We start from the raw sequence: 26553 nt of genomic DNA, 5'->3' as shown, positions 1-26553 counted from the left end.
GGGAAAAGCTTGCGCAAGGTTTTCGATTAAAACGCGGCTCTGTTGTCAACGATAGAACAACAACGACGACAACCAAGGCGCTTTTACGCAAGCGTGCATGAAACGCTTCAAACGTTGCACCTCTCTTAACTTACGTTCGACACGTGATTATGTTGACCCACCGACTGACCAAGTCCCTGATGAGGTTGCAGTGGATTGTGACCCGGATGCATGTTCTGGCCAGGCGGCGTCGGCGTTGGGGGCAGCTGCCTTTTGATGTACGCCAGCGAGGCGGGTGTTTGTGCTGACATATTGGAGAACGCGAGCATCTCCTCGTAGTCGTACTCGCACAGGATTTTGTTCTCGCGCAGATAGAATCGATCACCCACGCAGAACCTGTAATCAAAAAGCAGACACTGTCGAGCCTTTGGGTCCGTCAGCGAGCCGAGTTACAGGGAACTCGAGGTTTCTCGCGATCGAGTGATAAATATTAACTGCCTTTCTTCTTAGCCGAAGTAGGACAGCGTTTTAAATAATTATCAGTAATTATCCTTCAAGGTTTGACACAGCCGTTATCAAAACCGTTACGCAATGAAATTTAAAACCGTCTCGGGAGTCACGCATCAATAAAATGAATATTTTAAACATTCCCTGCGGTAGAGTGATCCCAGACAATACAAAAATATACCCCTGAAACGTACAAATTAAAAAAACCTTCGAAAATCCGGGCAATTCATCCGTGTTACCCCTCGGGAATCGGAGCCTGTGGCGGTGGAGCTCGTCGATAATCGGTTGATCGTCGCGACAAATAAAAAAAAAAAAGGAAAAACAATGCTCGTGGGGGAAGAGGAGGGGAGACGCGTTGGATAACGAGCGTATCGCAACGTGTCGGACAAATAATTATTATCGGGCTTCTGTCCGCGAGCGGTCTCACATCCGCTTTGATCCCGGGTAGGAAATACGAGAGCGAAATACGAGAGCGGCAGAGTCTGGTTCGAGGTAGATACTCTCATAATCGTACGGCAAATAGAATTATCGCGTTGCGCGCGGTCGTTCCCGGCGAGCATAGCTTATACCGGGTTTCGCTCGTTTCCCCCATTATACGCGTCGTCTGCTAAATGACGCTGTACTCCGATCCTCGCACGTCCTTTCTCTCTCTCTTCCACCACCCCCTAACCCGTCACTCTGCTCCCTTCCTCTCCCTCTCTTCTCTCTCTCTCCTCTCGCTTCGTCAGCTCTCTCTTTCTTCCATTCCCTCTCGCTATTCAGCTGACCGTCACCTGCTCGCCGCTTTCTGACCTCTGTTCGCCTCTGCACGAGACGATCTCGCCACGACCAGTCTCTCGCTCTCAAGGTGCTCTCTCTGCCAATTGCCTGTCAGCTAAACCACACAAGGCTATTTACTCTGTTCGCCCCTTCGCGACTGGCTCCGTGCCTCTCTGCACGTCGCTCGCTGCCTGTGCTTCTTAGAACCGACCAGATGCACGATCGAGGAACTTAAGCGATGGTGTTACTGCACCACGTTTGGATACAATGAACCTGTAGGCTTGATCATCTAGCTTTGTATCAGCGAGCTGGCGGGTTGATTGCTATCTATAGCTTGAACGATGGCTCGGTAAGTTGTAAAGTGTTTATCTTCAGATTGCAGGGATCGGTATTCAGGGTTGAGGAGGCGGCTGTGGGCAGCTTGACGATTTGGGTTCGAGTTGGATTCAGCTGTCAAAGCCCCCGACTCCATGAATCACCTATTCTCGCCCTGACTGAGTCTTGATCTATGCAAACAGAGAGGCTTTGTCCTAGTGCTGAATATCCTTCGGTTCAAAGTGGAATTTGCTAAGTGATTCTAAGTGACAAGACCACGTTTCTCTTGAGCTATCCTTTTCGTGACTCTTTCCACCTACCAAACAGTACACCTTTGTTTTCCCACAGTCTAAATTCAGTCGAGACTACCAGGCGTCCTAGGAAAGGAGCACTCAATTTAAATCGAGTTCCAGGACGCATTTAGTTATTTGTTCCACGTGGTTTCTCCTAATAGGACAGGAAGGACAAACAGTTCCGAGTGTCAGATTCCAATTCTTCCTCTGTCTGTCTGGATCGAAGCAGATACTCTCATAATTGCGCGACCAGCAGCATTATCGCGTTGCACGAGAGCGCACTCGTTCCAGGAATCCTATTATGATCGCGCGAATAATGCCGCGCGAATCCCGGTCCTTTAATTCCTGCGACCAGCGCAGCTACCTGTCGCGCCACGATACCGCGCTACGATACTCGCAGATTTTCCACTTTCCCATAGAGTTTTCGTGCTCCCGCGTGGTCGAGCTCGTTCACATGCGCGCCAGATTAAATCGTAGCGCGTTCGACGATCCCATTCGACGAAGTTTCCCAGCTCGCTCCAACACCGCCAACGTGCCCATCAGTGTGATTTTGAATAGGTCAGAAAGTAATTCGCAGCCTATGAAATCCCGCTGAAAATCATGTTTACCCTCGCGAAAAATATTCCCAGCGCCAGACACACGCGCCACTATCGTAATTCTTCAGCTTACTTCCTTCCAATAGCAGCTCTTTCGACTGTTGGGAGGCTGAGAAGCAATACGCGCGACCCTGCAGCAACAGCCAAGCTGAAATATTAACTGACCGCGGCCAGAGGACGGAGGAGAGCAGGACAACGTGGCCTGGAACCGCTCGAAACCCTAGAAAATTTCAATCTAGAATGGAGGATGGGCCAGGACTCACAGATAACACGGTTGAATCTTTAACAGGGATCACTCGGCTTTGCGAAACCCAGAAGGTCCGAGACACCTAAGAATCCGGGGAAAAATCGCGCTTGGAAATGGACTGAGCATGAGGCGGGAGCGGAGGGTCGGCTTCGAATAAATAAATAAAATAAGCGGTGCCAATGCGTGACCCCATTAGAGTCACTTTACGGGGCACGCCCGGTGGCAGTGCAGTTGTAACGTTCTCAGAGTAATGCCTGCCCCTGCACCAGGACCTGCGAAATAAAACATTCACTCGCTTGCTCCTCTGTGAATCCTTTCTTTGAAGGGACACGGGTTTCTTGAATAAAATTTGCATACGCTGCAACATCGGATCCCGCGATCACGCTGGAGGCCAACTGTGAACTGTCGCGGAAGGAGTAATATTGTTTATATACAATTCTCTTGGGAGGGAGCTTATGTAAGAATTACAAACATTCGAGATCTAATGTATGTTGCAAATTTGGATCAAGGATTAAGCAAATCCTAGTTCTTAAATATTTCAATCCTTTTTGAATATACTATCTACCTATTGGAAATGAAATTTTAAAAACACAAAAAGAACCGCAGTAAGTATCTAGAAAGGCTGCATTTGACTTGCCAGACACGGTGTGGCCAGCCTTGGAAATATAAAGTAATCACAGAAAGTACTTATATGGTAATCATCAATCAGCTTTATCAGACAGCAAATCTTTAGACCCGTTTGGCGGTTTAATGCACGCCACACGCGCTGCCAAAGAATTAGCAAACGTTGAATTAGCAACGTCACGACGGCGAATAGCAATTTGTAGTCGGCGGCAGCATTAACTGGGTGGTCGTTAAATTTGACCGGACGTCTTCTCGAGAGGATCGAAGAAACGTCGAGGGGACGCGTATCCCGGCGTGCGCGCAAGTGTTGGTGGAGCGTGCGGGGGTGTCGGTGCACGCGGCACACTCTCGCGCGAGAACGTGCGAGAGAGAGAGATATCTAATTGGATCGGTAAATCATCCTCTAACCAGGAGGGTGGTAGGCTAGGCACCGCCACCGGCAACCCTTTATTCTGTGTTATTACAGTCTAAAGTTACCCCGTGTAATTGTTGCTGTTTAATTGCAAACTCTAAGTCGTCGCGTTACACGTCGCGGCGCCCCGCGTATAATTGCCCTCCTCGAGTTCGCCCGCTCGTTTTTTACCGGGCGAAATAATTGGAAGCGATCCCCAAGCTCGCTCGAAATATCTAAATCCTGCCAAACGAGGGTGCACCTCTGATGGTTTCGTCGATCGACCGACTATCTGCGGCAAATGTGCTATGGCAAGGCGAACATTGGAAAGGCAAAGGTGATAGTAATTAGTAGCATGGAACGTATACTGTGGTCGGCTGTGCGTTATTCTTTCCTTCTAGTTGGCTGAGTAAAACCACTTTCCAACCCTTATCATACGAAAACAGAGTCACTGAGGGACTCAGATATTATTCCTTCAAAAATTTTCAATTTTTCAATTTCCATAACTTCATTTCTTGGAAATCCGCGTTTAAAATCTGGGCGATCCAGGCTTGGTACTTAACATTGAGAGAAGCTAGAATGAAATAAACAGTTATCCACAAATTGAGTTAATAAAAAAGAAATAAATACTTCTCCCATCAGACGTAATTGTCCCCTGAAACTGTAACACAGTCAAAGCAGCGAATGCCAACTACGATAAGAATTAGGTTGCTCGGTGACAGTGAATCACGGCTGCATTCCACGCTCCCCGAGCCGCCCGACGAAACAGGCAATCGCCGAGACTATTGGGCCCTGTCCCGTCGAAAAAGCTTTCACCGAACCGCAAGAATATCGCGTGCAAAGGGGGCGGACGTGTGGGGGTGAATTACGAGACAAAAGCGGGTTTCGTTGATTCCGTTGAAGTCAGTTGTGACGTTGAACGCGACGATGCCTTGGGCAGAGAGAGCTACGGCCGTGCACGCTCGCCGGCCCATTGTCGAAGATAGACAATGCGACGCGATAAAAACGTAAAATTGATGCTCTTTTGTTCGCATTGTTTGAGAAGCTGTACAACGTTTGTCGCACGCCTGGACGAGCCACTGTTATTGGCTCCAAACTACATTCTCCTTTTCCGTTCCTTCTTCCCCGCTGGCTGCGACCTCGTCCACCGTTTTGCCCCGTTCTCTTTTGCGCCCCCTTATCCAGACCGTTGCCAACTCGCTTTTGCTCGCCGACAACCCTCGAACCTTTCGTTCCGTCAATAAGCCAGCATTGTGCTCCGCCACGGTCCCATAGTTTCGGCGTTTTACATTGACCGCCTCCAACCACCTCATCCTCCATTATCACCCCCCTCCGCCCTCTCTCCGTCTCGCATCTTTTTCGGGTTTCTTGCGGAAGTACATCGCGACGTATACGAAGACCCACGTCCCATGGGCCAGCGATCTTTTGTTCTCGTACGCGACGCACGGAAACGCAACGACGACGAGCGAGCAAAGTCGTGTCGCGGAATTGCTCGGGAGAGTCTCGTTACTGGCGGCAATAAAATTTCGGATCCCCGGGCAAATTACTACAGAGGTGTCTGTTGTAATTTACGCGCCAGATGGCAGGCCGGATCGAGGCAATTGCTTCGAGCCAAATTGCGGAACTTTAATAAAACATGAAAACCGAGAAGATTCGGGAGGAGGAGGGACATCGCGAGAGAGGGAAAACTGCCTCGAAAATGGGCTGTCGTGCGAGAACGTCGAACGATTGAACCGTTCCCGCGTAAAGGGATGATCGAGAGAAGGGTTCGCGTTTGGTGGGAAGTCGACAAAGTCTGAATTTAAAAGGGGAACCCGAGGAACGTCGTCTATCACAAGGTCCTCCAGAAAGTCGCCAGCGGTGTGCTGTTCGGCATTTAGGGACCGTCTCGGCGAGGAGCAATATGATACAAAAATGTCAGCAGTATCTAGATAATTACGTAACTGGTCCCAGGAGCCAGGGGACGGGGCAGGACGTGGGGCACGAATAACGCTAGGAGAAGTTGGTGTCTCCTCTTGCGTAGAATGCTGGCGCAGGCGGGGGAAGAGGTCGCGCGACGGATAGAGCACAGGGTGATTTCCCAGCTGACCTGTAAAGCAACTCCCGAGCGGACTGTGCCTCGCAAACCGGTGCTCGCTTCTTTCCTTTCGTCCCCTGTATTCCTCTATACTCTATACCCTTTCCCTCCACGCGTCTCCTTCGCCCACCCCCTGTGTCTTTGTTACTTTTGCATGTCCATGTATTCATGGCACACTTTGTTCCGTCGCATTGTGCGTAACAACGGCGCACGGGAAGAAAAGTGAACGAACGCAAGGAGAGTTGAGGAAAACATCCCTAACGATTGCTCGTTAGTTCTGGATTCGAAAAAGGGTGAAGTTGGTACACAGTAGATAAGAGCGATATAGCGAGATGCTTGAAGTAGATCCAAAGTGGGTAAATTGATTGCCTCGGGGAGGCCAGTTGTCAAATGTGAAGTATGAAATTTTTTTCGATGCGCTACTGGTATCTAGTGTGCGTCTAGAGGCTGAATGGTAACCACCACTTTTATCCTATCATTTCGGAACTTCGTTACTCTTTTCATCGCAGTCATGTATTGTACTTCGTTTCTTTCGACAGATATAATTGGTGTTTTCTTAATTAAGTGGAACTTACCGATTTAAACACTGCTGGCAGGCAAAGCAATCCAGGTGATAGACGTTCGACTTAGCCTTCATGACTAACTCGTACGGTGGTATGTAGTTCTTGCAGGCCGCGCAGTTTCCCTTGTTCCCGAACAGCCTGAGATAGTCCCTTTTGCAGAGGATAAGGTTGGCCCTGGTGTACAGACTTGAACCGACCTCTCCTAACCTACACTCGCAGCATTCGCACTTCAGACAATCCTCGTGCCAGTAGAGATCCAGAGCCTTCAGAAGGAATCTAAAGAACCGACCATAGTTTTCGTTCTTACCGACAAGTAGTCTACCATCTTTTGAGCTGATCTTCCGCGGTTTTCGGGGGCAACTTTATCTTTAACGCGGCACTCGTTATTTCTTTAAGATTCCGTACAATTCGATACACACCACGCATTAAGAATTTTTATTCTGATACTCAAAAGGTTAATCGTTTCGGCTGGTGCTTCGTTTTGGCCATCAATTTCAGCATTTTAATTCTTTGGGCGTATTTGACTAATCGATATAGTGCCTTGCTAACTCATCAATTAATAATTGGAGTTAAAATTTCTTCAAATTAAATCGGTAGCCAAGGTGTCAATGGACTAATAGAATTTAACAAATTCATAATCTCACCTTTCCGTGATGGGCTTCCCGCAACCAGCGCACTCGTGCTGCGTAGTGCCATTTTTATTCGCGTCTGACTTGTTCACGTCCATAGTCATCGTGATTTCGGCTAGAACGCCGTCTGCAACAGAGAGAAAGAAACGTCGTCTCGTTAAATTCACGACATCGTGAATCGTGTCTCGCTGGCATTGTGCACTCGTAACAATGGTCCCGCAGACAGTCGGCGCGTAATGTACACACGTACGTCGTAATAATAAGAGTCTACGCGCGGTAAGCGGCCGACAACGCGCAATAATGATCCACGCTAATTGGACCAGTCGGTCTTGTGTCTACGAATCGCTCAACATTGGATTCAGAGTAGAATTCAAGGAATCGTTGCATGACTCCGCTCTCTAATTTAGAGATTCTTATTTGCTACCTAGTTCCAGATATTAAACTTACTGCATTTAGCTATTCAAAGATATCAACGTAGCACGCGAGACAAAGCATCAATAGAAGGAAAAATAGAATACAGTAGAACTCTGATCGTTATAGAAAAATGTGAGTGACCCTCAGGTACGTAAATATCAAGGTAGCTAGTTATATTCAGTATCGAATACCCAGTGTCTTAATGCCCTATATTTGGATCTTCTATGCGCAAGAGTACAGTGCTGATCCACCTCCTCGAGCCAGCTCTGTCAAGTATCTCCCCTTCAAGAAACCATCTTCCAAATGACTTCGATCGACCTTTATCGCGCGAGTTTCAACATTCGAAAAAGCAATTAGCGGGAGCATCCAGTGGCCGTGTTTCAAAGATCGACCGTGGCTTGACAGGGGAGAAGAGGGAGCATAGATCATCGCGTGGGCGGTAGAGGTAGCGTTGGCCCCGCGGTGAAAACCGACAGGACACGGGGGAGGAACGCGAAACGACCACATTCGCAGGAATGAGCGCGTTCTAAAGGCGATTCAAGGGAAGGAGGACGGTCGGCTAAAATGGTGAGTGGGTGCACGGCGAGGCGCGGGGGCTTAATTAATTAGCCGGATACTTTGAGTAACAATCCATTATTACATACAAACATCCTCGGCCCCGGGGCCGAGCTGTAGCTTTATGCTGCTAATTGGCCTTCTCAAAGCTTGGAGACCCGGGCACGAGTTATAAACGCCACTCCTCTAACTCGCCAGCACCCCGACTCCATCCCTCCCCACGTTTTCTCCTACCTTCTCACCCCCCACCCTCCGTCTCTGTCTCTCCGCTACCGTTTGTCGTCGACTCCTCTCTCTCCATCTCTCTTACTCCCTCCGCTCGTTCTACTCGTCTCTCGCCTGTACAGGCCCGCGTGTCCTCCCTCACACACCCCTCGGCCGCGCTCCCGCGCTCCCGCGCACTTTGCAATGCACATAAAACCCATACAACCGCGCAGTACGGATACGCGAACGCCGCTACATGCACGTAAAAGGCGAGGGTGACAGAGTGTTGGTGGGTGGACGCGGGGATGGATGGTGGGAAACGAAGAGGAACAGCTCGGCGAAGGGAGGGAGAGGGCGAACAGGGTACAAGAGGAGGAGAAGGAGGAGGAGGAGGAGAGAAGGAACAGCAGTGGCAGCAGCAGGGGACGAGGAGGAGCAAGAGGAACGACGGATAGCGCTAATAACGCGCTCGTGGCGCAAAAAAAGGAAGGAGTATAATTGCCAGCCCTCGTGGCAGGTATTTTTCAAATAGGACCCCGTCCGTTAATTGGAGGGCAAATTAAAGAGGCGCCGCGGAGGAAAAAAACATCATCCCTCTGCCGCGTATCCCCTTGGCCCCCTCTTAGCGTGCCCCACCTACGCCAGTAACCAAGAGACGCTTCGTGATTCGTCAAACGATCTGTGCGCTCCATTTTTTCTCCGGATTAATTTTCACCCCCGCCCCCGCGACTCCTGGTCTTCTCTAACGATCGCCTATCGCTCTGTTTCCACTGGTTCGATTGACACGATCATTGTCGGCAAGAAAGAAAATTTCACGGTGCAACCGAAGCGAACCTCCGAGGAGCGTAATTTCACGCAAGAGGATACCACGATCGACTCCTGCTATGATCGGTCGATCGAAGAGCAGGAATCGCGGCCTCCGGTCGGTTCGCGCGGGGAATCGATAACGAGAGAACTCTCTTTAATCGTCGCCATTAGCGCATACCGATCGGACTTTTCACGGGTGTGCGGTTATTTGTCGGGCACACGCAATATCCAATTCCAATCCAGCGTCCGATCGCCGCCGTTATCGGCCCCTGGCCCGATGAAACGTTAGATAAAATTAAATTAATCCCGTCAATTTACCGTCCCATTATTTCGCGACAATGCTCGGCGGTATATTGGCGGCCGTGGCCGACGATACCAGCTCGACCTCGCGATTCTGATTTACGCGGCCACTCGTCGCAGGAAAAAACTACCCTTGCCCGTTGCTCGACCACCCCCACCCTATCCATCGCGTAAAATCGTTCTCTCGCAAGAAACGACTTACGCCACAGGCCTGTGCCGAACGTAACGCAATCGTAAAGTGAAAAGTTGATTTATGATGGGTGGGGGTGTATATAAACAGCTTGAGGGTTCGTGGCCGACACGATACACACGGTCTATCGTTTCCACGCCGACTGTCTTTCGCTTGGTGGAAGGAGCTAGTGGGCACGGCGCGTATATGGGGAGAATCGGGGATATCCGATCGACGAATCGGCGACGGATACGACTTTTTATTCGGTCAATATAAGGGGCACCCTTTCGAGATTACGAAACTGCCCTAACAGCAATATGGGATAACCCAGCGGCCGACCCAGACCTCGGATCGCCGTCGCGTCCTCCCGAGATACGCTGCCGCTACGGACAGGACTGCCGGCTGGTTTAATAAAAATGTCAAATATAAAGTAGCCGGCGGGGACGGACGTTTAGGAAATAAATAAATGTAAAAGAACCGAGGGAGGGGGAATCCCCGTCCCCTGACTCGGGAAGGGGTATGCATCTGGGGAGAGGAGGAGGATGGAGACCGAGGAAGGCGGCGGAGGGAAAATATTATTCGAAAGGACGGGGCAAAGTTATCTGTACGTAAGAGAATGGGCTTCATATAATATTGCGGCTGGGGGGTCAGCATGTCTCCGAACTCTGTATAAACGCGACTTGCATTCTCCAATTTTATGGAATTTTTTTCCGCGGCTCTGGCCCCCAGCGAAGGGCGGCGCAGAGTTTAATACTTCTACGTACGTAGAGGGGCACGTTTATGTTGCTTCGTAAACTTTTTGGGAAGATGTCAAACATTGGATGGAAGGATATTGCTGAGAGGGTGTTCTGCTAGAGACGGGGGAAGAGTTCCGGCGCGACTCTAGACTTTAGGATAACGCAAAAATTGAGAATAGACTGTCTCCTACTAACAGGAATTTTTTAACGTAGTAAAATCCGTCTAAGACTCGACAATCTACTTGACATCATTGCTAGCGCGAAAAACGTGGCAAAGGCCAGGCCGTGAACGAACAGAAACTGCTATAACCACTGTTCCTTGACTCAAACATACATCGTTTATTCCTAATTAGAATAAATCATTTTTTTTAACTCTCAGAATTGCCCCTTAAATTTCCTCCACCTGTAACCATGCTCACATAGAAACCCCCAAACAATCGAACGAATTTTCAAAGCTCTCGCAGAAGTTCTCAAGGTAGAATGAAGGAAGATACGAGGGAAGCTTGCAAGAGGGTAGAAACGTCAAGACAGAATCGGAACGCACCCTCGTCCTCGTTGAGTCACGTTCCGCATCTTGCCGCGTGTCCTTCGAGCCGTGGATGAAGCGCGTAGAGGAGGAAGGCAAGAGTAAGGGTCTGGCGCGCAGGATAGGGCAAACTAGAGGGCACGAGGCGGCGCATAACACGGGGCGAGAGGCAGCGCTGCAATTTCGGGGTTTAATAATGATCCCGGCGACGGCTCAAGGCTGTATCCCCGTGTCATTATACTGTGAAGTGGAGAGGCTGCTAATTAGTCATTAGCGTAGGAAAAAGACACCTTCAACGGGGCTCGGCAGCAGGTACGGGGCACGGACGGGGCGGGCAGCAACCCCATCCGACGACGGACTCGGCTGGTGCACAGGTACACGGGCGAACTTGAGCAAACAGGGTGTAGCTTCTAGCCTACGTCTAATTGGACCCTAGCGACGTAAGTTCTGCTAATTGAGACCCAGGCCCGTAACTATCAGCCGCGCGACAAGGGCCTTCGTAAATTCGCCCGAGATCGACGTCGGTGCCCGTACAGAGACGCTCTCAACCTCCTGCGCAAACACGCGATCACGACACGCGTCATACTTTCTATTCTACATCGGTGAACTTTGAACCTTCTGCACGGGAGAAACTCGTAAAGAAGTTTTTCTGTGACCGTTGAGCGAAAAACCTGAGCGAAGGAAGACACCAAATACAATCGTGACTAAGAGAGTAATACCATGGGAGAACCGAAATTTTTCCCCCGGCGAATATTTCCCAAACGACCGCTACCTGGCGCGCCACTAATTTGCATCGTATCTACGCATATATTTCATGGTCTAGAAGTTATTAGTCTCGCTCCAGTAAGCGCGATACAGTTTGCAACCTATGACTAATTGGAAGTCGGTAACGCAGCTGCAAGTTTCGCTAATTGAGACGACCAGTTTAGTAACTACTAGAGAGCGCGCGAAGGGCGTTCTCGGGGAAAGGAAATTTCTCAAGGAGAATTCGAATCAACCGGCGAGCCTTAATTTCGTCCGCCACCCCCGCGTCCCCCTCCGCGCCACGACCCTCCTTCCCCCAGTGGCGCACCGTCCGTACACGAGATTAACGTTTAATTAAGCATTGGCGCTTAACTAGAGCCTCGCCGTTGATTTCCCGAGTCATAGTTCCCAGAGACATAAAACGAAATCGTCCCTCTCAGTATGCTACTTTCGATCCGTCCCATCCAATTAACCGACGCTAATGGGAGGCCTTTGATCGACACAATTATACGCGAGCCGACGTCGAGCGGAGTTTCGCTGTCCAAAAATCTGCGCCAAGTCGTCTGGCGTTTCCAAACACCCGAATCTCTTAACGACCTTACCTGGTAGCGAGGGAAGGGATATAACACGAGGCTCGAGGGAAAGTAAAGAGGAGAAGGAGGAGGGGCTCGCGAACGAAAAGGGATATAACAAACGCAATCGCGCGAGTCGTCGAGCACCTTCTGTCCCGAAGAGGAGCGCTCGAAATTCGAGCAACACGTCGACAGCGTTCGTGGCTTGTCCTCGCGAACGAATCCCTAACTGGCAAGACGTATAAATTTCACAGCGACCGCGTAACGAATCCACGGGGGAAGAAGTGGCAGCGCGAGAACGGCAGAGAGAGATCGCGGGGGACGAGGCCGCGAGAAGTGAATGGAGTGGAGAAGAGAGAAGGGATCGAGCGGAACAGCGGCCGGAGGGAGACGTTCGACGGAGAGAAAGGGGAGGCGGAAGGTAGGTAGAGCCAAATTTTAATTTCGCTTCTAACAAGGGAAGGCAGGGAGTAGGGTGCTCCTCGGCCCCTTCAGGACCATGGTATTCCATCCTTCAGAATCATTATATCGCCAATTAGAAGATAGCGGAGCTCGCCGACGCCTAACAAGCTTCCTGGGGAGACAGATCTACTCTCGATCCTGCCGTTATATGCGCAGGCAACCGTACCGATGCTGCTGTCTTGCGTACCGACCTCGTTATAAAATATTCTCCCCGTTGTTCCCTCTTTTTATCGCCGCCTTCACGGCTCTATTTAGTTATTCTCGAAGCGTCGCGATAATTAGCCCGAGAGCATGCTAACTATGCACTATTGCTGCGACTAACGCGCGATTTCATCTACACAAGGGGGCTTGTGCGTTGGTTTTACGCTGGTTATTAAATTAAGGGAACGAAGCTGCGGACGAAAGGATACGATGGAAATTGGAGGGAATGGGTTAATGATGAAGTTGTGGATTATCTTCTACTTTTTTTCATTTAACGCTTGACCGTTCGTATAAAAACCAAAAACTAATGAGTATAAAAAATTAATTGGGACAGCGCCATTTATTTTTTAATATATGCCATAGGTATCAATTTCATATTTAGTGAAGCACCCTCCCTCTGTACCTTTTATATAAACGAGGTACTGTTTCTCAGAACCAGAGAGAATTAACAGCTACTTTAAAAGAATTGCAATTCACCTGAAACTAATTGTTTCTTCTCTCGTTATCCAGCTTCTAGGAAAGACGGTAGAATCGATAGTTAGAATCGATAGTTCAGCTTTTCCCACTTTTTTACCACGTGTCGATGGAAAATAGCAGCAAGCACAAATGCGACGAGTTTCTCGTCTGATGCGTGTCCCATTAAATCGCTTCCCAGAAACGAGACTCGCGGAACGCAACGACGGCGACGACATATCGAGACGACAGTGTTGTGGGTGGTGGAAAAGCGAAATAGAATTGTTCGATGGTACGAAGAATACGGGGATAGATGGTGGGTGGATGCACGTGGATGTCGTCGCGGATAGGGGAGAACAGAATTCAATTTAAACTTATTTTTGTTCCAACGATATCTGAAATGATAAATTTAAATAGGGGAATAAAATATAAAATTGCCTCTGCCAACCGATCACTGCCAGTGGCGGCTCTCTATCGAACTGCTCTTCTTCGTGCGTTCCCTCGCCCTCCTTCGTTTCGGTGATAAATTTAAAAAGAGTAATCAAACTATCGTCATCAGGTGCACTAAAAATTCTCACTGTTCAAACAAAATATCCTCATTTCTAAATTTCGCTACCATTATATGAATATCGACATAATGTGTACTTATTTATCCGAGTCTACATTACGCTTTTAATCAGCACCCTAATTATTTACCGCGCCAATTTAAGCAAAATATTTGCGCAACAAAACAGCGAACGAATATTCCGGCCACGCGGCAGCGAGATCGGCCCGATGACACAGAGGCGCGTGTTTCGAATTTCACGATCGTGATTATCGCGCGCCAGCGGGCCAAGACACGCGACACGCGCGCGAGCGCATATTTATTAATGAGGCTTCTCTATTGTCGCCGAAGGCCCATTCATTTCACGCGGCCCTGCGCGTAATTAATAGCCGATGCAACGATAAAACGCGAAATTAATTACGTCGTACTGTGAAGAATAGCCGCGAGAACCAGTTCGCAGACATCGCACCCTCCGTGTCTGCGTAATCTCTGCGCAACGAACAATTCTCGTCGGCGTGAAACGAGTCGGTAATTCTTTCGGGACTCGAAACTGTTCCTTCGATTCGATTCAAAGATAGTCGAGAGGGATCAGCGTCGACGCTATCCGCCTCAGGATCATCCTCCGGTCGCGCGGCACCGAGCGTCAATAGCCGAGAAAATTCGGGGCGAAAGCGCGGTCGAATCCAGCGAAGCGACAAAGCTGCCGGTATAGCTGGCCCGATTTCGATCCGATCGCGCGGGGCATCCCTCTTCCATTTCTCCTATCCTGCTAATCGGAACGACAAGAATGTTATAAAAGAAAGTTCGCGTACTGGAGCCGCCTCAAAGCTCCTCCGCGCCGAGGTAAAATCGACGCGGCAGCGCGATACACTTTTCCTGGTAGGCAATATTCATAAATCACCCTTCAGCCCACCCCGGGCATTCTCCTGCCCCTCTTATATACGCTTAGAATAAGCACCCCTTTTCCTGATAGAGGGATGCAGCGACGAGGTCAACTCCCTTCCCCTACCATCCTTCTCAGGCGACGGAGGAGCGGTGGAAACACGCTCGGGCGGAAGAAGGAAGCGCGAGAAAGTATGGAAGAGAGAGAGTACAAGAGGGTTAAGGAAGGAGAGGGAGTTGGGAAACGAAGGCCACGGAGCTGAAGACGGCGTTAGTCCGTAGTACGGGACTCGCTGAGAGGGGGTGGTCTCAGATTCTATTAAGATCTCAGTAAGTCTTGTTACACGGAGAGGCCACGCCGCAAATCTCGCAATAAAACAGCCACCGGTATAACACCGATTCGAGCGAGCGTCTAGAGCGGGTAGCGGCGGTTCGTCGGCGGCGGCGACGTCGCGGCCGTCTACGACGTCGCCACCGTCTCTCTCCTCGTACGTTGCCAAACACCCTCCGCGGGGGGTCCATTCTCCGCGTGGATATAGCACGTACACACGAGCCACGGAAACGGAAGTCACGGTTAATCCGGGGAGAAAGCTGCGGCTATCGGTTATCCGACCGTTTTTCCCAACGACTTTAAATCGCTTGCGCTTTGATTTAAGGAGCCACGGCGAAAGAGCACGGTTAACTTTCGGTCGATTCTGCGAAAGATACTGCCCTTCTAAATGTACTTAACGTTGTAACTAGTGATGCTACTTCTTGATGGAGCAACGAGTAGCCAGGAGTTCGACGCAAGGGTTCAGTGGACGATACGAGTGATACTGTTAGACCTTTGAAAATTCAAAATTTGAAGATATGAAAATTTAAACTTTAGGGTCTAATATTTCATAAACTGAAGATATGTGCTCTCAAAATAGGAATTTTAAAAAAAAGGTTACTAGAATAAAAAAATTCTATTCATAAAAGCTAAACAGGATTTCCTGTAAACATTTTCAAACACTTATCCCAAGATCTGAGTGCATCCGAAATGCTCCACAACTAAAACAAATACACAGTAACACTTTTCACGAGTTTCACAAATAGCACGAAAGTTCCTCAAACTGGAAACCTTAGATATTGGAACTGGGCAAGATTTGTGAGTACATATTGATCTTGATCCCTAATCCTAATGAGTTACCTTCAGCAAATAACGCAGAACCGTGGCAAACGGAGCGAGGGGAGCTCGAAAGATAAGTACCAAGATCGATGACGCGAGTATACTAGTGCAAGAACTAAGAAGCGGGCCGTATAGAAGATCGAAGGCTAGCGGGCGGGCGAGCGAGCCGGAAGAGGAGGGTCGGCCTCCGGGCAAGGGTCCGAAATCAATCAAAACATTAATTGAAAGAGCCGAGAAGACAACGGCGCCCAGTCGACTAAGGCGGTAGCTACGGATGGTCTTGATAATCGAAAGATATCCTGGCCAATAGTCGGCACACCCCAGGAACGACCGAGAACGAGCTAGCGAGCGAGTCGGATCGACGAAGGAACTTTCCTCCTCTTTCGTTTGTTCGAGACTATCCGGAAGCCATGGAGGCGGCCGAGAGGGGAAGAAAATTCGCGGCACGAAGAGACGGCGACCGCGCGACGCCGATAGGAGATAGGTGAAACGGTTAACAATGGGGAAAAGAGGGGGCAAAGTCTTTTTAGCCCCGGTGACACGAAACGAGCCGTCATTGTTCGCGGTTCAGGGCGCGGAAACTCGTATCCGCGGCACTAGAACCGGATACGAGGAGGCCAGATGCAGCCTGGGCTCGCGGGGTCGAGACCAACGCATGGTCATCCCCAGAAAAATTGTTTATCAGCCTGCAAACTCGATCATTCGGGTCGGTTGACTCGATCCGATCGGTAATGTACCGCAACCGCGGCTAATAGTACACGGACAGGTAATGAACGCGATCTCTATTCAATTGTGGAGCAGGGTTATTAGTAGAGGGAGCGTAGCCGCTTTATTAATTAATGAATCGATTTTAGTCGGCAGCCGGTTAATTATTCAACGTCGGTTGGTATCGGTGCAACTGCAAATGGTTCTTTAATGATCGACCAGGCCGATATCGGGCTCGAGGCTGACCAGAGCGTTCTTCCTTCGATCCACGATGGATCGAGCGCGATCCACGCGTTCAGAAGATCTTTGAAGCTAACAAACACGCGCGAACTGTCAGGGAAACCGAGCGATTTCTTCGGGGCCGATTGGTCCCGAAATTTGCATTACCCTCGATCGCCTTATCGAACCTCCCAACGAAACGAATTAAAGTTCGAGTTAATTATATTCGCGTTCGCGTGCAACGCTGGCCCGCCCACCCGCGAAGGGTGGCACGCTAAAAATTGGATCGACTCGCTCGCTCGCCCTCACCCTCTGCCTCCATCAGCTCCGAAGAAAATTTGTAGCCTCGCGAAAGCGGCGGGGCAAGCGTTGGGGATAGCCTCGAGAGTTCTCTGAAAAATCTTGTAAATGGAATATTGGGGCCGACGCCCAGAAGGACGCGGCACCGCCACCTGGCGGAGTGCCCAAGGACCCGCGGGAAGCTTCAATCGCCGTAAAAGCAACGCCTCTGGATGGAAAAGGGAAGCAAGGAGAACGACGAGGGGTTAGAAGTTAAGTTGGAAGCTCGCGGGTGGTTCGCGTGGACGCGACGAGGACGGCGATAGGCCGAGCTGGCGTGAGCTGAAGCGAGAGGGGAATTCGGGAAGAGGATAGCGTGCGATGGTCAGTCCCGGAGATACACGTTCGACCGGTGCACCCGACTTAAGAGGATTACATTTGATATTTCGATCGGGCAAAGTGGCTTTTTATTGGACATTCGCCTCGGAATTATCGCTGACGCGTGTCGAAAGACATTACGCGTGACCGCTATTATTAAATTATATCGCCACTGCCGTCCCCTATAATTTCCTCGGCAATGCCGACAGATACATCGAGGAAATGTATCCGTCTTGTCACGGAAGGAGAGCTCCATTGCCACTTTTCGAGGCGACTATTGAACGGTTCGAAAAAAAAGAGCGTGAACGTGTGAGCGAACGCTAATTGCTTCGTTATCGCTTTGCACCGCGTACAAGCGAAGCCGAAACAAGCGTTCTCGATTGAATTTCGATGCAGCGTAAAAGTAGCAAACGCGAGGGCAGAAAGGACAATTGGGCCGAATCGAGCGTCTCTGAAAGTTGGTGCCGCTTTGCAGCTCTCACGATGCAGCGGCTGCAACATCGACGCGGCGCGACACCGCGTCACGGTCATACTTCTGCTTTTAGCCGGAGCTAATTAGCCGCACCAATTTGTCGGTGTAAAATAAACGTTTGCCACGGTCCACCGTGCTCTCTCGCTCCAATTTTCTCAATTTATTTGTGAGCGACGCGCGGGCCATACCTCCGCACACAGCCGATCGTCTCTGGCCTCGTGCAACGTTCAAAAGCTTCTCTCGCTCCATCCGTCTCTCCCTCCCTCTCCGTCCACAAACTTCAAACGAAATAATTAAGTCACTCCGTTCGGGCGGACGACTAACGAGACCGCCGCTACTAAAACTGGCGCCAATTATTGAAATTCAAACGACCGGATACCCTTGCGTCACTGCCCTATCGGAACGGTCAACGGACACCCCTCGATATCCGGTCGTGCTGCATCGCAGACCACGTCTAACAGAGGGAGGGACGGACAAGAACGAGACGTATACGTGAATAAATAGATTACTGATTCGATACTGCATCGCGATGACGAACGAGGAGAAGAGGTCTGTGACTTTGAGGACTCGAGAATAGCGTGGCGATCTTCGAGATGGTCGATCTTCTGCGATTCTTTCTTGAGCAGATATGCAACTAGAAATCATACTCTAAGTATTACCATAGAATGAGGTGCATAACTCTTCTTGAATCTCAAAGTTTGTGCAATTCTATTGCTTGCATGCTATTGATAGACTCTGAAAAAGATTTATTCAAATCTACGAACACAGTTTCATGCTTCACAGAATACCACAATCGACTAAAAGTCAAGCAATTATTACTTCGCAAAGCTGAACTTTGTCTAGAAATAGAGTTATCCAAGTCAATTAAAGTGATTGAATAGCCCGCCAGTAATCGTAGCGATACTCCGTGCAAGGCGATCGCGATACCTTGCTTCCTACCTTTAATTAAAAATTCCCGCTGTTGGCGGGGTAGCGAGTGTCGCTTCGTAACGCGAAAGTTAGCGCAACAATGCGCCAGCATTTGACGGGATGCAGATTAAGTTCGCTTCTAAGGAATCCGTATCGCTAACGGCAACCATACGATCGAGTCGTCTCGAGTGCTACAGTTAACGAGGACAGAATTCTGCACTGGCTGACAGAATGTTCAATAGAAACGAATCGAAGCGACAAGAAGTGGCAACAATCGAATAGGGAGCAATTCAGTGATCACAATCTACCATTTACTCTCGAAACACTTTGTCGTGCGGCATCTTGCCCAGGAAAGCGGATTACGCGGCATTTTATAATAATCTTTTGAAACGACCGCGGTCGAGCGGGAACGAAGCTGGGTGCGCGCGTGCACGTTAATCGCGCGGCTTTGGAGAGAACGAAAGCGATTTTTCGCAGAAACTCTTGCTTAATTGAACATGTGATTGCATTCTGAAATGCGGGAACGGTCTGATGAAATTTCAATTACGCGTCACATTACGGATTTGACTCTTATTATCCGCCTACGTCTCTCGCTCTCGTTCTCTCCAATCGATGCAATAATCTCCAAATATCCAGCAGAGATATTGCATTCGAACGTCACACGAGAATTGATTTGCTGAATCGTTCATGCCCGTACATCATAAAATCATCGAACACGTTAGAAATTTACCTGATGACCTTCGAAATCGAGCGAACCTCTTTCCAGACACCTTCCGTCAAGACGATCTTCAGGACTCCCCCGTCACGTGACACTACACCAGCCTCACAGAACAATCGTCACAGTTTGACATTCGCGCCAGGTTCCCCATGAATTTCAAACACCCATCGTGCAAGAGAAACTACAAAGATACCGCGCGTCGAAGCTGTCTTCGACCCTGGTCGCGAGGATTTACTCCGAACAGCGAGGCATCCCGCGTATTCAGGCAACGAGGGTGAACGACGAGCATCAGAGAAGGAAGTCGCGAAACCGCCAGACCGGCGGTCGGTTGTAAACTGCCGAGTACCGCGTGTGACCGTACCACGCCACCGACAGTGATAAATCCCCACCATAGTCAGCCACCCCTCCAGTCGCCCCTCTCTCGATCGCGAGCCCCACCACGCGCGCACAGCCACCCCTTCGCCGCTGATCCCCCTTCCGTGGCCGTGTCCCCACTTCACAGGACGCACTCGATCGTCATCGCACCCGTATCCGAACCCGAGGAACTCTCGCGAGTCGAAACCCGTATTTGCACCCGCCATCAACCTCGAATCGGCACTTGCTGCCCCACTCTGGCCTCCTATCATCGAACCATTCGCACTGCCGCGTGGTTTAACTGCTACTCGAGCGGAATTCGTCGCACGGAGCCGATTAAGACGTGGCGATTAATCGGCACGAAGCGCTCGGGTCACGGTGCACCGAGTGCGTTCCATCGATCTGACCATGAGTGCTGGTTCGATTGATACTGATACAGATATAAAGGGGAGAGTAAAGGCGTCGAGGATGTGGGTAAATTGAAAGGAGGCTCTGATAGGATCGATTCTGAAAGGAAATCCGAGAGGCAATTGACTTGCATATTCGATATAAGGTAATTAAAGGTAAGAGTAACAAACTCTGTAAGGGTGAGGGTCGTTGGAATGGCAAAGGACATCGTCGCGATGAAAACGTTCCTCCTTGATGCACGATTTAATAGCCACGCGGGCATCAGCCGTAGGAACAACAAAAGTGTCTCTAATTACCGTCCTTTCGCGGATAAACCGGCAAAGGGATTGCCTATGCATCGAGTGAAAGTGTGCGAGGCTGTGCGCGCGCGGGAAGAACGGGAGGAGGGGGAGAGACGAAGGGTGGAAGATGGGAAGGAGAGAGAAGAGTAGCGCGGTGGATCGTAACCCGAGTCGAGACATAGCGACGGAGGATTAACCACCGAAGCGGCGTGCTCGCATCGTAGAATTCCACCCCTAAAATCACCCCTACGAAACCCTACCATTCCACGGCTCGAGGCGAACGCAGAGGGATGGCATCCCTACTATATGGTCCGGTTCTCCCGTCGGGAGACGCGTCTACCACCCCTACGAGGCCACACCTCCCATTACAAAAATTACACTGGTCGCTGATTTAGTGTTCTGCGCCGGTTCTTCGGGGGGTGGTGGGTGGCCGAGGGGCGAAGGAGGTATGGAATGGAGGCACGGCGGCCGCCGTGGCGCGCGAGGGTGCCTCGTGGCTCAGGGTGGGGACGTAAGTAATGAAAGGGTTGCCGCCAGCTTCGAGAATCACGGAATCATTCGCCAGATTAAATTAGAAAGGCTACGACCTTTTTTCCACTCCCATAGTATCCACACCTATGAGGCTAGCCGACGAAATGGATTAGGACATGTTTACTGCCGCCATCGGCGATGGTCTCTCTTTTAATTACTGGCTGATTTATGGCTGGCCCCTGATTAAATCAGGAAAAAGAGTGGATTACTACTCCCGCAAAATGACATTCCCGTGAACTTATTCGATTCGCCGTTATAGTTTCCCGCTCCACCCTGTCTCACGTTCCCCACCCCCTGGCTACCCATTGGCCCCGATCGCCGCGCGGCTAAATTTAACGTCCGCCAAGTTTCCGGTCCGCGGGAAACGCGCCGCTCTATTTTTCGAATCGGGATTTCGACGCATCGGTTTACAGTCCGCTTCCAACCCCCTTCTCCTGCGTCCCCCTGTCCTCTCGCACCCTCGCCCTCTCTTTCCCTCTATTTTTCGCCAGTGAAATGAAATTGGGGCGATTGCCAGGTTTCATCTGCAATCGGGAAACGAAACCATCTATGTTGAATTTAATTTCGTAGAAGTGTCGCGAGAGGTCTGTCGAGCTTTTATGGCTCGCGGCGACCAACGGCTTGGCGCGGTAGGAAGCCTCGCGCCGCGATCCCCACGCGACGAACGTGCATCGTTTTTCCCAATCGAGAGAGAGTCCGAACGTGGAACGAGCAGAGGGGGGTGCCGACATCGCTTTCGACCGATCGGAATTCATTTTCTCACGCCTATTTTACCCGCGTTTTTAAGCCTCGCGCTTTCTCGAACCTGAAAATTCGAGGCAAAAACGAACGGATGAAAGATCGGTTAGAGCAGGAGAAGAGGCGGGAGAGAAGAAAAGGGAAACGGAGGATAAAGTAGAGAGGAGAGAGCAGGAATGGAGGAAGCAGAGAGGACGGGAAAGATGGGGAGGGTACTAATCACTTCTAGGGACTTTAATGGAGGTTTTCTGTACGCCGTCTACTTTGTCCACGACTTATACTACTTCGAACCGGTTGGAAGTAGAGTATTTGGGAGAAAAAGCAGCCGGAGAGTAGCGTTACGTGTATTAAGCTAAACGGCACTCGGGTCGCTCGCTCGGGCAGCGCTTCTGTCTCCGTGGAAGAAACGTTCCGTGTCGATGCCGAAATAAATTCTCCGCTCGACGCTACCCCCCTCCTGCCCCCGTCCTGCCCCCCGCTCGGCCTTCGCTCCGAACGGATTTATTTAGCGTTCGTTAATTAAGAGCTCCGCACCGTTTCAACTTCTAAATTCGATCGAGCTTTTCTTCGATAAAACCTGAATTTACCGTAGTCACGCGATACACCCCGGCGTTCAACGTAATTGCACCCGACGTACGTCGAAACGAAAACACAATTCAATGTCCGTTTCCGTTAACGAGACCGTTACGATAATTACGTATCCGGTCACCGACAGTCCAAACTTTCGTGTACCGTCGCTGGAAGGCTCGCTGCAACTGACTGTCATGCAATTACAACGGATGAGAGCAGAGGAACGCGTGACGGGGATCGAACCGCTTCGGTGTATTGAACCTTCCGCCAGACACGGGAAGCGTATTCGCAAAAATTTGATGGGCAAGTTTCCCCTCGACCGTGACACGGCCGTCCCCTGATATTGATATCTCGAGGAGTCTCTGAACGAGCGAGTAGGACCTTGCGTCGAGAGACGTCCGAGCCAGTGTTTTCCAACTTCAGTCCCTCGGCGTAGTGCATCGCCGCTGTCCCTGCTCCACCGAACGTTGCCCGAGCCAATACGGTTAAAGCTCGAGCGCGTTCGCGCTCGCCGCGCCGCTCCATGGATTTATTATGCATGGACCTGATCTATCGGACATCGGCCGGACAGCTACGTGGAACGCGCGCGAGCGCGTGTTAGTGCCGCTCAAGTGACGCTGCCCATCAAGGGAGGTAGACGTTACTCTCAAGAATGGTCCGGGAAAGGACGACTGGGGAAGGATAAGAAGAAAGATGGTGCGACTCGGCGGGAGTAGATGAGAGTAGCTCGACCAGCTCCGGCTAACGGTCCTCCTCCGTCTCCCTCGTCCATGGCTTTTCCTCTCTCTTTCCCTGGTCGCCGAGGTAACTCCTATTCGTTCACCTCGACGCTCCTAACGCGACACGCGAGTACGGATGCACACGCGAGAGCACGCCCGACTAATACGTTTTCGTTTGCCTCGTTCCTCTTAATTATTCGTTAATTAGTCCCAGCAGTCTTGTTTCCGTGCTTCGTCGAAGGGGAACGGTTTTCTGTGTCTCTTTGGCGTTGCAGGTGGTCGCCGTGTGTTTTCGTTCGCGACAGTCCCTCTTAAAAATGCCAACTCGTTTACATCTCCGCAGGAAAATATTTGTGCACAGCTTCTGCGGTGGACAGAGCGCGCGAGGCGTGTAGGCCGCGCGGTTTCCTGCACCGTTGTTGTTGCTGTCCAAACACATAGATATCCTCTCCCGTGTCAAATATTTTCCCAAGCGTGAACTTGAAAAACAACCGGCCAGTTTTCCGCCTATTAGGTAGGGTCGGGCGACAACGTTGGACAGATCGATGGAAAATAGTCGTCGATTTGGGCGAGCGTTGACGGCCGACCGAGAGAAGGAACGCTATGCCGATGCGCGTTGCAGATTTTGGAAGGACGCAGCTCGATGGCATCGATGCTCGTGTGGCACAGATACCGAGAGCTTTTCTGGAAGAGCAGGGGTCCATTAGCCGACTCGCCTGTCTTCTGAGTCCATTACAAGATGAGCCACCACCATCCCCCCGAGCCTCCTACCCTCCGTTTCCAACTTACTCAACGATACGGTGCGATCTATACCCACCGTATAGATACGTTTCTCTCTCTCCAAGACTCCTCTCTTTTCTGCCTTACCCTCCCCTCCCCGACCCTGCATTTCTCCTACCTCTGACATCCCTCCCGCCTACTCAACTTCTCAATCCTTCTTGTCCAGCCTCTTAATCCTTTCTCGCGCAAATAGATCGCAGCGTAAAAGGTATTGGGCATTACTTCTCAGTCTTGTGTAATTGTTGATCTCTCCCTCAGATATCTCTCTCCTGTGCGCTCCCCTTTGGCGAGATATTTGGAAGAAGTACAGATAATTGGCTATTTTCGAATTGCCTTGAGCATTGAAACTCGATATCGCGTTGAGCGATGCTTTAAATGGAGCTAGAGCGGTCCAGGTGGAAAACTAGTAGATTTATAGTGCCACGAAGACTGACACGTCGTCAATTCGAGTTTCAACGCACGAGTAACCCCAGTAGGATATTTTAATAAGGTAAAGGGTGTTGAAATAGGAGCAGGGTGGCTCAAAGAATGGGCACTTTGTGCATCGAGCCTCGGCGCATTGTCGAGTTCCGATGCACAAGTGTCACCGTGGTTAATCGCAGTTGTTAATAGAGGACAGCGCAGGGGTGCCTCTAAATCATCGGTCGCTCAAAGACGGATCAGAGGATTACGCTGGAACGTACGCTTACGTGGGAATGTCCCGGGTGAAACGAGACGCGCGAGACGTCTAGCTGGTCCTGTCCCTTTTCACGCATTATTCGCCATAAAGTATGTACAAAAGAAAGTGGAGCAGGGACGAGACGGGGGATCGGTGGCACACATCGGCCGTACTTATACCGAGCGAGCGAGCGCAGAAGCTGCTGCGACGTTCCTTGATTTATTCACCCTCTGAATTTTTTACCGTGCCAACCTTTACCGGGCCTCTGCGGACTTTGCTGCCCCAAACGAACACGTATATCCTTCCAGTTGCCTCGGACACGATGTATTACCGCGCTGCTACGTCTGCCTCTCTCTACCTCTCCCCCTTTAGCCAGCTTTTCCGGTCCCGTGAAGTCTCCTCGGACGCGATCAGTTTCCAGTACACTCAGGATAATTGAACTTGCACGAACGTACGTGTGCCGTGCCTTCTATCATTGGCAAGAGGAATGCGGCGGAGTACTTGGAACGCATTTAAGTGGCATTCTTCCGGTTACGAGCATCCGAATATATTTTTCCTACCTAAGAGATCTATTCATCTGGGTGCAATGTGATCTTGATGTCTCTGTTCACAGAGTGGAGGATCTTAAAACAATCATATCCAAATTTAACCAACGTCCCATATAACATTTTGATACTCGTTCCAAAGCACGTCATGCATCTGTGACATATTAGAAAATATATTTATCGAGAACCTATACTGATACTCTGCAGAAATATAAACACTGGTCCAAATACTCTCCAACTCGATTTGTTAGCGAACAGGTTAATTCTGTACCACAAGGCTCACACGTTTCCTACAATTTCTCTACCTCTAGTGGACGCTTGACAAGCACTCGGGCGCCGAATAAGAAAATGAGCGTACGAAAATTCTATACTATCTGTAGTATCATCGATATTTCGGCTACCTCTCGATACGAATCTTTGTTATCGATAAACGCCGCTTCTCCTGTAAACGGATCGGGGCAGGAAGAACCGATAAATCGATGGGGCACGCATTCTGCGCGGGCCGTGTACGCGATAAAGGTGCAACCTGTCAATCAAGATGGTGGTGCGATGTCGATGGCGGCAGGCAATAATTTCAAAAAATGCAATAATACTGCGCGCGCGACTGGGAGCGTAATGGATAAATTGCTGAGAACCCGTCTGTACACACCGATAATACGAACAGGCAGACAGGCAGCCAGGCAGGCATGTGGGGTGGATGGATATTGCTTAGCGGAGACTGGAGAAACCCCTCTTTCCTATATTATTCTCCCCATCCCCCGTATATTTCGTTCAGCGAGCGCGTCGAGCAACGCGCAACCGTTCAAGGAGCCAGGCACGAAAGAAATTAGTTTTAAAACGGTTACCGTGAATAATTTTCAATAAGCCTCCCATCGTGGAGCGTTCCACGCGACCGCGAACGATCTACGCAGAGTGGGGGATCGAATAATCCACAGAGGGGTCGTTCTGCCTCGATCGAGGGCCTGTTCTCGAACCGAACGTTACATCTCTGTTTGTGTCCGCACTTTTCGTTTGACTTGCCATTTTATTACGCTCCCTGTTTGCTTTCTACGGAATTATCCGTCGCGAAACAGTTAAGCGACTATTTGCTCGCCTCCCTCCTCTGCCCGCTCGAACCCTTCGATTTCCATCGATAGAAAACCAGCTCGCCGAGCGGACAAGTCGACGGGGAACAACTTGTTCCATTCGGCCGCGTTAAAAACACGTTCGTAGCCATCGATAGCAAAGGCAGGTAACTCGGCACGACAGCGGTATGAGCGAGAGATACCCACCCACGGCATTCATCGACAATAATTGCCTTATTGACATTAATAAAACGAGCCAGATACCGACGAGTACGTCATCGAGGTCTATGCACGCGCGTCGCGCGCTCACGCACACCGTGTCACGGACACGCAGAGGGGGTTGAGCCAGCACGAGACGCAAGTGATTAGGAGTGCACCGCGTTTCTCGGCAATGCCTCCCGATAAGATAAAGTATGTTCCACGGGGCGTTTTGAGCCCGATCAACGTCGTGCTTCAATTTTCCGTCCATAACCGCCCCCTTTGGCGCTGGAAATTGAATCAATCGCGTTACCCCGGCCCGCTCCA

General features: G+C 50.3%; 1 protein-coding gene across 4 annotated transcripts in view; it reads right to left on the bottom strand.

The window, feature by feature from the left end:
- LOC143180849 (LIM domain only protein 3) overlaps positions 1-26553 on the bottom strand; it is a 51248-nt gene that overhangs the window by 914 nt on the left and 23781 nt on the right. The window contains exons 1-4 of one of the 4 annotated variants that reach the window (XM_076380852.1): positions 24451-24556; positions 6996-7107; positions 6364-6627; positions 135-375 (exon numbers count right to left, since the gene is read on the bottom strand). In XM_076380852.1, coding sequence (XP_076236967.1) covers positions 135-375; positions 6364-6627; positions 6996-7084 — 594 coding nt within the window. In that variant the 5' untranslated portion in view covers positions 7085-7107; positions 24451-24556. Of the gene's footprint in view, positions 1-134; positions 376-6363; positions 6628-6995; positions 7108-19392; positions 19680-24450; positions 24557-26553 lie in introns of those variants that run through there. The other 3 variants (XM_076380851.1, XM_076380849.1, XM_076380850.1) reach the window with 3 other exon arrangements.

Source organism: Calliopsis andreniformis, chromosome 6 (assembly GCF_051401765.1).
Source record: "Calliopsis andreniformis isolate RMS-2024a chromosome 6, iyCalAndr_principal, whole genome shotgun sequence".
Classification (NCBI taxonomy): domain Eukaryota; kingdom Metazoa; phylum Arthropoda; class Insecta; order Hymenoptera; family Andrenidae; genus Calliopsis; species Calliopsis andreniformis.
Note: the sequence above shows the minus strand (reverse complement) of the source record. Positions and strands in the feature narration are given on the sequence as shown.